The 14,559-nt window shown below is 40.4% G+C and overlaps 1 protein-coding gene across 1 annotated transcript in view; it reads right to left on the bottom strand.

Annotated features, from left to right (window-relative positions):
• The window catches only part of MSH2 (mutS homolog 2), a 55,729-nt gene that overhangs the window by 25,005 nt on the left and 16,165 nt on the right, over positions 1 to 14,559 (bottom strand). Inside the window, exon 7 of the mRNA XM_065058742.1 lies at positions 1,013 to 1,212. Coding sequence (XP_064914814.1) covers positions 1,013 to 1,212 — 200 coding nt within the window. The remainder of the gene's footprint in view (positions 1 to 1,012; positions 1,213 to 14,559) is intronic.

Genomic DNA, 14,559 nt, shown 5'->3' with positions numbered 1-14,559 from the left:
TCTGTTGATCCAAATGCCAACTAATAGAAAAAGCAGCAAAGACAGGAAGCGAACATTTTGAAAAAACACCTCAGTTTAAGACAGAAATCCAGGAGCTTCATGCTAGAGTTTCTTTACTAGTTTCTTTATTAGTTTCTTCATGCTAGTTTCTTTACTTCAAGTCTTAAAACTATAGTACAGAGAAGAAGATGATACTGGGTAATACCTACTGTCTACTCAAATACATGAAACAAATTTTTGCAACCATACCATTTCAAAAATTATTTCTCTTTAAGGCTTCGGTGCTTGCTTTATGCAAAGAGATTTTCAAACAAATTAATGGGCTTCTACAAAAATATGCTTTATGACAAGCTAGGACCACTACTGCTGTATTGAACCACCCTCCGTTATTATGACACTAAACTTATTCTGCGTTTTCTTGGCAACACATACTGAACAACCACGAAATAGCAAGCTTTGTATTTCCGAGATTTGCTTGTCATACCATTGAGCTTCCTACTAACGAAGATCAAAAGAAGCCCTGCCATGACACTCCTCCTAAATACAGGAACATTACAATTAAAAAAAAGCACCATTCAGATTATACCAATGATGCTTAAACTGGGTTTTTTTGCATTTAATTACAACTCAAAGTGCAAATTGTCTTCAAAAGGAACGTAACTATGCTTTACAAATAGTTATCTTGTTTTTAGGATCACAATACACATGCAATTGGTCAGGAATTCTTAGAGATAAGTCAACATCAAAGATTACCAGGCCACCACCCACAATTCCAAGTATTTCAGCTACACACTAACTGGAATGCTTTTGTGTATAAAGATTTGGCTATGTTTATTTTTAAGTATCTGGTTCATATTTCAGAATTCCAGCTCATTTCAAATTCAAATATCTTTAAGTTTTATTCCTGCAATAAAAGTACACAGGACGAAAGTAATCTCTGGAAGTCTGCACACTATTTCTTTGTATCATCAATGTAGTATAAAACACTGAAAATAGACAGGAGTAGCATTACCTTCATGTTTTTCTAGTGCTTGTACAACATTAGGCAGCTGATTAATAGCTTGATACATTCGGTAGCAGTCCTGTAAGGTTGCTGCTTGTCTCTGAAATTTCTTTGCCAGGCGGTTAAGATCTGGGAAGCGACGCAAGAGGTCTTCTTGAAGGCACTGGCGTAGTTCTGGATCCACCACAAAAGCTTCAACCAAATTCAACCTAAATAAGAAGTTTCATAACAATTATTAGCATGGCATGGTCTAGAATTCTTTCATATCGCTAATTAGAATGAAAACATTTATCTGGCAGTTTCTTTCCTTTCTCTACGGCGGTATCCATTGGCCAATTTTCTTGACAAAAGAACAAACGAAGCTAGGACAATGCATGAGCTGAAAAAACAAGGGCATTTAGCCTATGTCATGCTTCTGCAGTTTTTAACAGCTGGGCTATCTAATGAACAGCATTGGAGTTAAACTGTTTCATGTGAAAACGCCAACATCTGTTCTGTAGGTAGGTCAAAGCTCACCATGTACTTTGAGATTAATCCTTTCCCCACACCATAAAAATAAGCCATCCAGTAGTCTACGGGAGAACAGATATTAAGTAGCAAAAACTCACACTGTAAGAAAAAAAACCCACACTCATGCCAGAGTTTAGCTGCCTGTGGTCAAAGCCAACATTGACACTGTGCAGCTGTGCAACCCTGGATCACAGAATCAGAATCCTTGAGGTTGCAAGGCACCTTTGGACATTGACTACACCAACCCCTTTACTCAAAGTAGGGTCACCCAGAGCCAGCTGCCCAGGACTATGCCCAGTCACATTTTGGGTATCTCCAAGGACGGCCCCAGCATCAACTCCTGGGGTACACCACTAGTGACTGGCCTCCAGCTGGACTTCACACCCCTGGTCACAATCACAATCCTTTGCACCTAGCAGTTCAGCTAGTTTTCAGACCACCACAGTCTACTTATGTAGTCCATACTTCCATCATATGTCATGGAAGACAGCAACAAAAGCCTGCTGAAGTTAAGATAAACAATATTCACTGCTCTCCCCTTATCCAACAACCTAGCCTATTTATTGTAGAAGGCTATCAGGTTGGTCAGGCATAATTTTGCCTTCAAAAATCCATACCAACTACTTCCAATAACCATCCTGCCATTTGTACATTCAGCAATGCTTTACAGGATTATTTGCTCAATCACATTTCCAAGGATGATGATGAAGCTGACCAACCTGTAATTCCCTGAACAGTCCCTTCTGCCCTTCTTGAGGACTGGAAGAAAGCAAATGTCATTCCTATCTTGAGAAGCCTCCTCCAGCCATCATGATCTCCCTGAGAGACACAAGACTGGTCCCACAATGACTTTAGGCAGTTACCTCAACACTTCTAGGTGTGTGGGGGTGTGTGTGCGTGCGTGTGTGTGTGTGTGTGTGTGTGCGCGTGCGCGCGTGTGTAAGGTGTAAGAAGTCTTATTTGGGCCTCCTCACCTTCAGCCAAGAGCTGCATTCAACCTAAGGCACTCATCCTTGGTTCTCACCTGAGCCATGCTGCAGCCATGCCTGTGCCTGGCCATGCACCCCACTGATCCAGACCGTGACCCATTGACTCAACTTCCTTGCTTCACCTCAGGTCATCACTATGGACTTGCCTGGAGACTCGGACTGTTGGCTGAACCTGGTTACCGTCACCAGATATCACCCCATCTGCCTCACGCAGACATTGGGGGACTGTGTCCTCGTCAGTGAGGGCACTGTCTCTACCCGCCTTGTTGTCACCATTGACTCCCATATTGCCTTCCCTTCAGACTGCTCTTGCTGCTGCTCTCTGACACTTGGGGTTGGTTGATTGGTTGTTTTTTTTTAAATAGTGAAATAAATATTCTTTAAGTGCTGAAAGCAAGCATTAATCTCAATGAGAAATGACAGAGCATTAAATTCTATTTTCCCCACCAGAAGGTAAGAGAACTTTCATCCATTTCTTGCTTTCTTTTTTGCATCAGTTAACACTGTCATCCTTACATAGTCCATATTACTTGGCATTCACAGTTAAACAAAGAAAGTCAGATATTGCTCATTTTGGAATGCCATAGAGTTCAGCATTCCTTGATCACACTTCAGGAATACAAAGGAAGAACGCTGCCCCTTTCCGAGATCTCCATACATGGTATACTGTGTTGATTTCTGGTTAAGCACATTAACATGCTATCTATCAATATATTGCCTTCATCAGGGAAGTTAATTAAATTTAGAGACATGCAAGCAGAGAAATGACAGCTTTCACAATATTATTTCTACTGTTTTGCTTACTGGCAGAAAAATGCACCAGTTTCAATAACAGGAACATTTGCATTTGCGAAGTGCATTGGAAATGACTTCTTTGTTGTTTTGAAAGCAGCAATCTCTACATTACACCATGCAGCATTCTGCAGAGAGAGCTAGACGTCTGCAACAGCACACAGAGGTTAACATGCTACACTGCCTCAGCTAACTACTAGAAGACAGGCAATAAAGAAACAAAGGCTTCGTCTAAGGTAACAAGAGATAGAGACCCCTGGACAGGTAGAAGCACATTTCTGTACATAAAAATTTCAAAAGGCATGTCCTCTGTTGCATAAAGTGTTTTACCCACACCACTGCAGTGAACCTTCCATATTATACTGAACAGAATCAATGAAAATCATCTACAGGAATGATCAGGAAAACTACACGCCTGTCAATCTGACCTCAGTGCCAGGGAAGGTCATAGAGCAGATCACCCTGAGAGATATCACACGGCACAAACAACACAAACAAGTGATCGGTCCCAGCCAACACTGGTTTATGAAAGGCAAGTTCTGCCTGACCAACCTGATCTCCTTCTACGACAAGGTGACCCACTTAGTAGACGAGGGAAAGCCTGTGGATGGTGTGTACTTAGACTCTGACACCCTATCCCACAGCGTTCTCCTGGAGAAGCTGGCAGCTCATGACCTGGATGGCTGCACTCTCCGATGGATCAAGAACTGCCTGGATGGCCGGGCCCAAAGAGTTGTGGCGGCCAGTCACGAGTGGTGTTCCCCAGGGCTCAGTATTGGGGCCAGTTCTGTTTAATCTCTTTATCAATGATCTGGACAAGAGGATCGAGTGCACCTTTACTAAGTTTGTAGAAGACACTAAATTGGGTGGGAGTGTTGATCTGCTGGAGGGTAGGAAGGCTCTGCGGAGAGATCTGGATTGGCTGGATCATTGGGCTGAGGCCAATTGTATGAGGTTCAACAAGGCCAAGTGCCGGGTCCTGCACTTGGTTAACAAGAACCCCAGGCAGTGCTACAGGCTCAGGGAAGAGGGGCTGGAAAGCTGCCTGGCAGAGAGGGATCTGGGGGTGTTGATTGACACCAACTGAACATGAGCCAGCATGTGCCCAGGTGGCCCAAAAGGCCAACAGTGTCCAGGCTTGCATCAGGAATAGTGTGGTCAGCACAACTAGCAGAGTGATTGTACCCCTGTACTCAGTACTGGTGAGGCCCCACCTCGAATCCTGTGTTGAGTTTTGGGCCTCTCACTACAGGAAAGATATTGAGGTGCTAGAGAGAGTTCAGAGAAGGGCAACGAAGCTGGTGAGGAGCCTGGAGCACAAGTGTGATGAGGAGCGGCTGAGGGAGCTGGGGCTGTTCAGCCTGGAGAAAAGGAGGCTGAGGGGAGACCTTATCACTGTCTGCAACTACCAGAAAGGAGGTTGTAGCATGGAGGGGGTTGGGCTCTTCTCCTAAGTAGCAAGTGATAGGACAAGAGAAAATGGCCTCAAGTTGCACCAGGGGAGGTTCAGATTGGATATTAGGAAAACCTTCTTGCTGGAAAGGGTCGTCAGGCATTGGAACAGGCTGCCCAGGGCAGTGGTGGAGTCACCATCCCTGGAGGTGTTTAAAAGGCATTTAGATGAGGTTCTTATGGACATGGTTTAGTGCTAGAGTTATGTTATGGTTGGACTTGATGATCGCGAGGGTCTCTTCCAACTGAAATGATTCCATGATTCTATGAAAAAGACAAGAGAAGAATCCTACCTCTACATTTATCCATTCAACTATTGCCTTAATAAATAAGTTTAAAGATTTACATTGCTGACCCATAATGGTGCTTCATTTTTAAATAGGATAGGAAACATGGGGCATCTTTAAAAGATACATTGAAGTTTCAGCATGTATACAGAACTTGTGAGAAGTAGACAGGAATATACTTAAGGTACCAACTGCAAGAATACAGACCAAGATTTCTACAAGTAATGTCATAATAGCCAAACAAGTTCCAACTCTGATCCCTGTTGGTGTTTTTGAGCAGTTTCTAGCTTTCAGGCTTCTGTAAAATGCTTTGGAGGAATAACTACAATTATATGATTCTGCCACAGCAGATACATTGCCATCTCTATTAAAATTCCCCACAATTTACCTAGAAGACCTGACTTAAGACTCGCATCACAAACTTCTCTCAGAAGCACCAGCAGCAACTGGTGACTAAATACACTTTATAAAGACTAGATTTTTTTCACATTAAAAAAAACCACAAAAACAAACAACAAAATTACACCTAACAAAACTGCTTAACAGCCTAAATATTAGCCCACTAACCAAACAGCTACCTACTTTCCCAAGGGATTACAGAAGGAATAAATCCCATCTGCAGATCTTCCCCTCAAAGCATCTTCAGCCCTATCAGAACTTACTGAAAGCAGGGGCAGTATCTGCCAACTTGTTCCACTTCATAGGAAACAAGTAAATTGGTCATTTTAGTCCTGTAAAATGGAAACAATTCCTTTGGCAAAAACAAGACAGGATTCACCGAAAACTTACTCATAAAGCATACCCACGTGTTCTTACCCTGCGTGGTCTTTAGCAATTACAGTCATGCCAAACATACGCAAGAGGTTGCACTATTCTGATGTTATGCCCTCTCACTTACCAGTGATACACAGGATTTGTAAACCTATTAATTACTTCTCAATTATCAAAACATCACCACACATAAAGAGGCAGTAGTCACAAACACCTTCATATTTTCTTACCTGCAAAGTTGCATGAATTTCTAATTTAAAACACCCTTTCTTCACTTAATAAAAGTACTAAGAAGAAAGCAATACACACATGTGGAGGGTTTATCAAATTATAAAAGTGAATTTTAGTCTAGAAAAATGCTACTCTTGCCTGGGGTAGGAAACCAGGGTTGGGTGGTTTTATCCAACCTGCTTAAGTTACAGACTACTCTGTGATTTCCACATAAAAATCTCCAGTATAAAAACTATCTTCTCTGACTTTGATGACCAATCTCAGACATGGAAGAATGTGCAAAATTCAATTTCGTCCTCTACATTAGATCACAACTTGCCCTTTGACAGCTTATGTTTAAGGCCAGAACATTTCGTTTCTCTTCCAAGAGGTTCTTCCTTACACGATCACTAATCCTAGCAGTCACATACACATGGAATCACTTCTTGAAAATTACTAAATTTTGCAGTTGGAAAAGACCAGCAGCAACAGTCTCTATAATGTCACTGAACCTTATCTTGAAAACACAAATGCACAGAGAGTTGCCTTCATCCTGAGACAAAGATGCACAACACCCTTTCTGACTCCATGTGAAGCTCTGTACGACACAGGCAGATTATGTTCTTTCTTTCTATACACATTGCTTTATAGTTATTCTCATTAAAATCCAAACCATCCCTGTTCTGTCCAGTCAGTCAGCCTGTTTTGGTTTTCATTAAAAGTTTGATCCTTATTTGTGTCACCTATAAAAATGTCAGCATCTTACCAGACAGTTGCCATCCTGATCATTAGAGAATATCTCAAGTGCAGCTTCTGGACTGGAGCGTATCTTTGCCAAGATTAAAACTTTTTGGTTTTTTTTGCGTGTGCTTTTTACGAACAAACCCTTTACTTTCATCCCGCGACTCAGCTTGTTCAACAGCCTCTTGGATAAGAACTTGTCAATGGCATTTTGAAAGCTCTAATTTATTCTTTTTCTTCCTCCTTTGTCCACAACAATGACAAGTTCAAAGAATTCTCAGATCAGCATGATACAGTTGTCCTCTGCCAAAACCATGCTAATTAGACTGACATCTCATGACCTTCCTAGTACTGTTCTATTTTCCACCTCTATATTTGCCAAGGCTGACAGGTTTGTGTTCAGACAACATTTTGCAGAGCAATGTCCTGTATGGTAAGAAATACATACAAGGTTGCTGAACAGAAAGCACTACATTAAGATAATGCAACTATACGCTATGCTCAATGCTCACAAGTAAGAAGACATCAACTAACAGCTTGTTTTTAATATAAATACAAAAAAAACACATTAAAAAAAAATCCAAGGAAGTGTAATGAAACAACAGCTGACAACATTGCATCACTTGTTTCTGTCACACAGTCTAAAAGGAAAGAAAAATAAGGCAAAACTTTCCACTACAGATTTAAGACAGCACAGTCAAAATAACAGAAACAATTATAACTAGTGAAACCACAGTGGAGCACAAATGAAATCTTTGTTTCAAGACAGTTATTTAAATTTAAATTAAACCACAAAAACAGCAAACACAATTTCCAAGTAGTTTTCTTGAACTTGGAAATAATAACCCCCCACCCCCTTTTTTCTTCCTGCTATTCAAAACCATAGCTATTTATTAGCTTTGAATTCTGGGCAATAAGAAATAACATTAGGCTTAAGATGCTCTTTGAGACACATGGGGAAAAACAAAACAAAACAACAAACACCTATTTCCAAGCTTCTGTTGGAAATGCTCGAATCCAACTGAAAGCATCTAATTATTTCCCACGTTTTATTGTTGATAAAAGGTCTCTCTTGGATCTACTATTAACAGACAAAAGACTTAACACTCTACATCAAAAAAAGAAAGCCAAAATGTGTTTTCTATCTAATAAATGGCACACACTTTCCCAAGTCTCATCACAATGCTTCTGTTCCACCAAGGTTTACATCCCGTTTGACATCAGAAGAGATCACTTCTTCCTTTCCTAATGTGAAAACATTAATCAAGCCTGATTTGTATACAAATTTTAAGGAGGGATTAAAGTCATTCTGTCTGTAGAAATAATACATAAACTAACAGATTAAAACAAAAGACCAGAGTTAGAATGAAGAGAATGTTTTTAATGCCTGATTAGGATCGACCAGCAATCAATCAATCAATCAATAAATAAAACACCAACAAACTAGTGAGCTGTACAACAAGAGGAGTTAGAAAGAACCTAGGATTTCATCTCTCCTGCACCAAAGTCCTGCAGTTCTGCACCTCTCCACGCATGCAGGAAAGAGAACGCTTTCTGCTTTCCCCAGGAACCTCTACTTAGAAAAAGGGCTCTGTAGCTTTTTATATTATGGAACTTGGATCCATATACAGATCAGTGATATACAGGGTGCTTCAAAAAGATAAACGCCAGCTTGAAATAATACTGCTTGGAAATTGGATCTGTCTTTTCAAAACACCCTGTATATGTATTTAATAATGAGTAATACATATATTTAACTACTACTACAGAGTAATAACTTAAAATGCCAAACTCTGGTAGACATTTTCATGGCAAAAAGTGTACCAACTAAAAAGTCCACATGACACACAGAAAAAAGTGTTAAGACTGACATAAAATTAAGAATGAACTTTTCACAGGAGAAGCTGACTTACTTTTAAGAGTATCTTAAAGGTTTTAACTCCCCTGGCTATACAACAGTCAAGTCTTCTAAAGAGCATACATTTGTATTCTCCACTTGCTAAAGGTTTTCTATGACTGCAGAATAAGATCAACTTTTCTGTCCAACTGTTAAACTTGATTACAGAGAATTTTACCAGAGAAATGCCACTTACAAAGGCAGCACATTAAGGACTGCTTTAGGATACACCAAGACTTTCATCTCACTACAAAAGTTTCAGAATATACACAGTTATATCAGTTTAATTTCATATTTTCTTTACACAAACGAAAGTGGTAAACACTTCATTATATCATATATCATTATATCATATCATTATTTTGGTTTCCCTTGGATTTCTTTCAAACTCAGATCTCTTCTTAATCCAAGGCAGCAGAAGTAAACCTCCCCTAGACACACTTAACCCAGACATATAAAATTGATAAATTCTTCTTTTCCAATCACATGGAAATTACCAGAATAATGTAATAAACTACAGCTTCAGGTATTGCCTCCTCAATAGGAGGGCAAGGTAAAGCCAAGCCACCATTTTCCCTCTTCTAAATGGGTTTTCTTTTCCACACAAAGCACTTGGGATTTCAACACCCTGGAAGAAATTCACACTAGAGCAACAGTTGATTAATACCAGCATTTGTGTTTCCCAGCCAGAAATGAGCAAGGCACTTTCCTAAGCTCCCTTTATAAACTTCCCCCTTGTGACCCAGTTGTTCCCTAGACACACACCATCTTTCACAAAAACCAGCTGAAGTCCAGTTGTTACCACCTCAGGCAAGCAGTAACTATCACCCTAAATTTGCAAAGCTCTTTTCATGACAGAGAACCCCAGCATGCTTTACCGCCTTTGAAGTATTAAGGCAGACACCTCAGATGGGCACACGGGAGCCTCAAACAACTGAAGCCCACTATTGGGAATGACTTTGTTCCAGCACACATCTTAGCAGCACAAAAAAATCACACTGACCATCCCAGGTCATTTTGCCCAATCCTATCAGAGTTTTCACATGAATTTATAAAAATAACAACCAAAACTTCTCAGACGAGCACAAAGAAATAACAACAGAAAAATATGTAGACAACCCACACCCGCTTTTGGAAGTGCTTAGTATCGCACATCTTTCAGATAAATATTTTGTTATGAAACTGAAGTAACCTTTGTAAACAATTTGAAATAAAAATAACACAAAAACTGAGGAACAAGAGACCAGCAGCTTTAGAGAGACTAACACAGGCAAAAGCCTTACTTTACTCAAACACCACAGGCTTGATGTCACTGATCTTTCCAATCCTTTACTGTTGCTGTTTAAACCCAGTTAGCAATCCAACCACAACAGCTGCTCACTCACTCCCCTTCCCCATCCCCAAACAGGGGAGAGGATCAAAATGCAAGGGAGAAACTCATGGATTGAGATAAACACAGTTTAAGAAAATAAGAAAATAATACTAATATACCACCGCTACTACTAATCTATATTAAATGGAAATAGAATGTAAAATAAAAGACACTCAATGCAATTTCTCACAAACTCCACCCTAACCAAGCAGCCAGTCCCAGGCAGCAGCACCTGTTCCCAAACAGTCGATCCCAGAGAGATAAGAGAGAAAAAAGCAGAAAGGCCCAGAGGCCTCCACAAAACATCAGGATGGCAAAAGGCTGAACTAAAAGAACTCTCAAACAGAACTCCGCTGAAACAGAGCACAACCGGAACGGGTGTCTGTCTCCCTAGCCTCCCACGCTGCATATTTACAGCATGATGCTAATGGCACGGAATATTCTTATTGATCAGTCTGGATGTCAGTCAAGCTCTGCCCCATCTATGTCCCCCTTCCCAGCTGCCTCACACCTGTGGGCAGAGCTCAGAAAGACCTTGGCTTCCAGATGACAACTAAGATAACAACAAGCTCTTCCATTCTCTTTATTCCAACTCAAAAACACTGGAAATGTACTTAAAGAAAAACATTAACTCTGTCCTGGGGCGATATCTTCTTGTTCTCAAACTAAATCCAAACAACGACCGTGCTAGCTATGAAATAGAAAAGCTTCTAACTGCACGAAGAAAATTAACTCACTTTCAGTCATCTACTCAGTTGAGACCAGACACTGCACAGACAGAAATTGCTCTGATTTTTGGCTGTGAGCCTCCAGCTGCTGCCAATATTCACCCAAACAGCAGGAGCAGATTTGCAGGGGACTCCTCACAAGCACCAGTTCTTCCAGTACTTTGAAGACACAAGATTTGAATCCAGGTTTTTGATTCATCAACAACTCTGAACACTGCTCTCTGGATGAGTTGTATACATACCTCTCTAGTAAATCTTACATATGAGAAAGCATATCCCAAGCAAGAGGTCAAAAGGTTTCTGTTATTTTGATGAAATTGGTACAATTTTGTCCTGCAATATCAAGATGTTCGTCTGAGTAGGGTCTCTTTCAGCTCTCCCAAATATGTGCGCATGCACAAGGGCCTGTAGTTCAGAAACAGACAACCCAGCCAGTTCCAACAGTCCTGTGCAGAGGGCTTTTGCCCAGGTAAGCAAGGCTGCTTCTGACTCTGTCCACCAAAAAAACAGCCTGCACCTTCAGATGTATTCCCCTCCACACTTAACAGCTCAAGTTCTTCCATTTCCCACCCGCTCTTGCCCAAACCGTGCAACCTGTTGTCTTTCTTCTTAGCATGCTAGCACAAAGTTGTTTTGTTTCCTCAGTTAAGAACATGTTATAAGTGCTTCTGTAATATCAAATGACTTCACAGCTTCCTCCCCTGAAAACCACTGTTACAACCTAAAAAAAGCAAAGAGCTAAACTAAAAGATGTAGTTTGCCTAAAAAACAAAACTTTCAAGCTGACAGTGAAGGAGTACAACAGCTTATATGAATCCTCAATTCAGAATGTAAAGTCCATCACTGTTTTATGTGGAGGATGTGAAATTACAGGCTTCTAGCAATGAAGTGACATTGTATAATAGGGACGACTAACAGAAACAGCAAACCGGGAACAAACAGTGACACACTGATGCATCTTAAAATTTACCTGTAACATTCATGTTCTTGAAGACAATGCTATCATCCCAGTAAAATTATAGCAATCCTTGTACTTTGATGACCTTAGAATCATTGAATCATTTCGGTTGGAAGAGACCCTCAGGCTCATCTCCAGACAAGTATCTGATACCCACAGGATGTATTTAGTACTAGGAACTGGCCTTCATTCCACTGTTAAGGGCAGGTTTTTTGACTGAACTCACTACTACTGTCTTTTAATCTCAAATTACAACTTGAAACACTCATGAATATGCTGAATATTTCTTGCAGCTCCACTGAAATATTCTCTTGTAATGCAGAGGCCAAGGTTTGAAGGGCAGGTTTAGACCCTGAAAGAACCACACAAATCACACTGCATGTACTTCCAGAGTACACTGGGTACACAAAATGAGCTATTAAGCAGCTGGACAGAAATGCTCTGCATCAGGGTCCCTTGCTGTTTAACCTAAAAGATTAAGCAACATAAGAGAAAGTCACATCCAAGCATCAGTCTCTTCTAATTTTCCTAATTAGTCCCCAAATCATCCTACTATGAAAATGATACTGGCTATTTGCAAGCCCAGAACAGCCCACTTACACCTATTTTTAAAAGTTCAATAAATGTATTATTCCAAATAACCAAAGTTCACTCCTCTACATGAGTTACACTTATAAAATTAATATGTATCAGGGAATCAATAGACTCCCACTCTACATGAAGTCCTGCATATACCATTTCAGCACAATGTCAAAGCCTAGAGATTGTAAATTAAACCTCTGCGATTGTATCGGGGTATCAGGCACAAAATAACTATTTTCTATAACAATCAAGCAAAGCTTTGGAAACTGTATGTGTTGATTGTGAGGCTGCAAGTTAATGAGCTCAGAATAAAAAACAAAACAGGAGTATCAGAAAAGGCACTGTTAACTCCAACATAATGGGTTTTTTCTACCAAAGATACTCATTGCAGTCTTATGCATTCTAAAATAGGTCACCAACAACTAATTATTTTTGCACTAGTGTTTAAACATTTTACATGCCCAACAGATTATACAAGGTAAAGAAGAAAACAATTCTTCAGCAGAAAAATAAAACCTGGGTTCTTATCCTCGCTAGCAAGGTACAACTTGGTGCAATTACGATCCTGCTCCCAAAGCAGACTGCTGCAACAGCAGTATTTTTAGAGCCTGAGGGAATAGAGTGCCTGGCATAACTCTCAAGCATATGCAAAAAAGCAGCACACTAGCAGAGCTCTGCTTTTCCTCCTCTAGCCAGAAAGCAAGCCAAAGCGAAGAACCACAGGGCTCTGAGGCACGCATGCGAACTCCCCACAACGAAGAGATGCAGAAAGGAAACGTTTTTTCTTTGTTTATAACGCAAAGGTGGCAGCGCTCCTGATGGTACCATCGCACACCTCTCTCCTTCCATGGCCAAGACCTGGAGGCTGCAAGTTGTGTTTCAGAGCAATAAAGAGAGGGATGTTCAGGAGCATTTCTACAGGTGACCAGAGCTTGTCAAGGGTCCCACCAGACAGGACAGAAGGCCACCCGTGCCCTGCAGCAGGGACCCAAAGAGCCCTACCAGCATCTCCATCTCACCAGCTCCCACCAATGGTCCAGTCTGTGGTTGGGACCACTACACACTCCCACAGCAGACCAGCCCTGCTCTACAAGACTTGCGTCCTGAAAATACTAAAACATTTAAAGCAAGGAAGTGTTGTTCCTGTCTGTATTCTAAAGACACGTTCATACACCTGTGCATTCAACCTATACCATCGCAATCACCTCAGTCACAGGTAAAACCAACACCAAGCATATTTATTTCCCATTCCACAGCCTGGGTATATTACTTACAGTAACAGTCAGCTATACAAGTTACAGAAAAGGAAAAGAAGCCTTCACTTATGTATCTCAAAAGTTACATTTCCCGATAAGAGTAAAGTTTGTTTTTTAATTATTATGAGAACTGCCACTCAGACCGGAGCTTTATGTAACAGCACTATTTAGATTTGATTCACCACTCCTCCTCATTTTCAGTTAAGAAATAACAAAATTACTACCCTTAAAGAATTAAACAGTTCCACAGAAAAGGAACTGGGATAAAAAGGGAAAATTCTCACCTTATAGCAACCTGCTGCTTCACAGAATGATAAGCACTGTTCCCAACTTTTAAACATGCATGCTTATTGAAGAAAAAACAGAAGATCTATCAGCAAAGCTCTGAATATAAGATGTTTTACACAGCAAATCCTCTCCCACCTCAAAAACCCAGCACAATCTTGCTGGACTAAACAGACTCCTCCCCTCAAGGAACTTTACAGACAAAAGTGATAAGAGGATATTTCAGAAAACAAGATTAAGTATCTCCTAAGCACTCTGGCAGAAAAATGTTTTCTGTTTCCCCAACATTACAAGATACTTGATTAATTTATTTCCATGCATACGTTACTTTCCATAAAATTTCCATAGTTCGTCTTCTGTAGGAGCTAAAAAAAATGTACAAGTAGCATCTTCATAATGAATATCAGAAAGGCAGCAGGTTTATTTAGCAACGGTAGAGAACAGCTCCATTCCACAGGTTTGGACACTTTTCTGAGTAGAGGATAGGCAGATATCCAATTTATCCTCCTGTAGCAAGTTGGGTAATCCAACTCACAATATAAATTAATTAGTGTAATCGCTAAAAAAGCCAAGATACCAAGAGAAAGCAAACACAAGTCAGATCATTAAATGTGAAAAAAGAGGCTTTTCATATTGCTTGATCTGCATTTAAGAAGGTGTTTATCTTCTCTTGTTTATGATGACAGCAGGTCATGGATCAGCTGCAGAGGAGCAAAAGGATTAATT

This window comes from Columba livia, chromosome 3, assembly GCF_036013475.1.
Source record: "Columba livia isolate bColLiv1 breed racing homer chromosome 3, bColLiv1.pat.W.v2, whole genome shotgun sequence".
Lineage (NCBI taxonomy): Eukaryota > Metazoa > Chordata > Aves > Columbiformes > Columbidae > Columba > Columba livia.
This window is presented reverse-complemented; position numbering and strand designations above follow the sequence as displayed.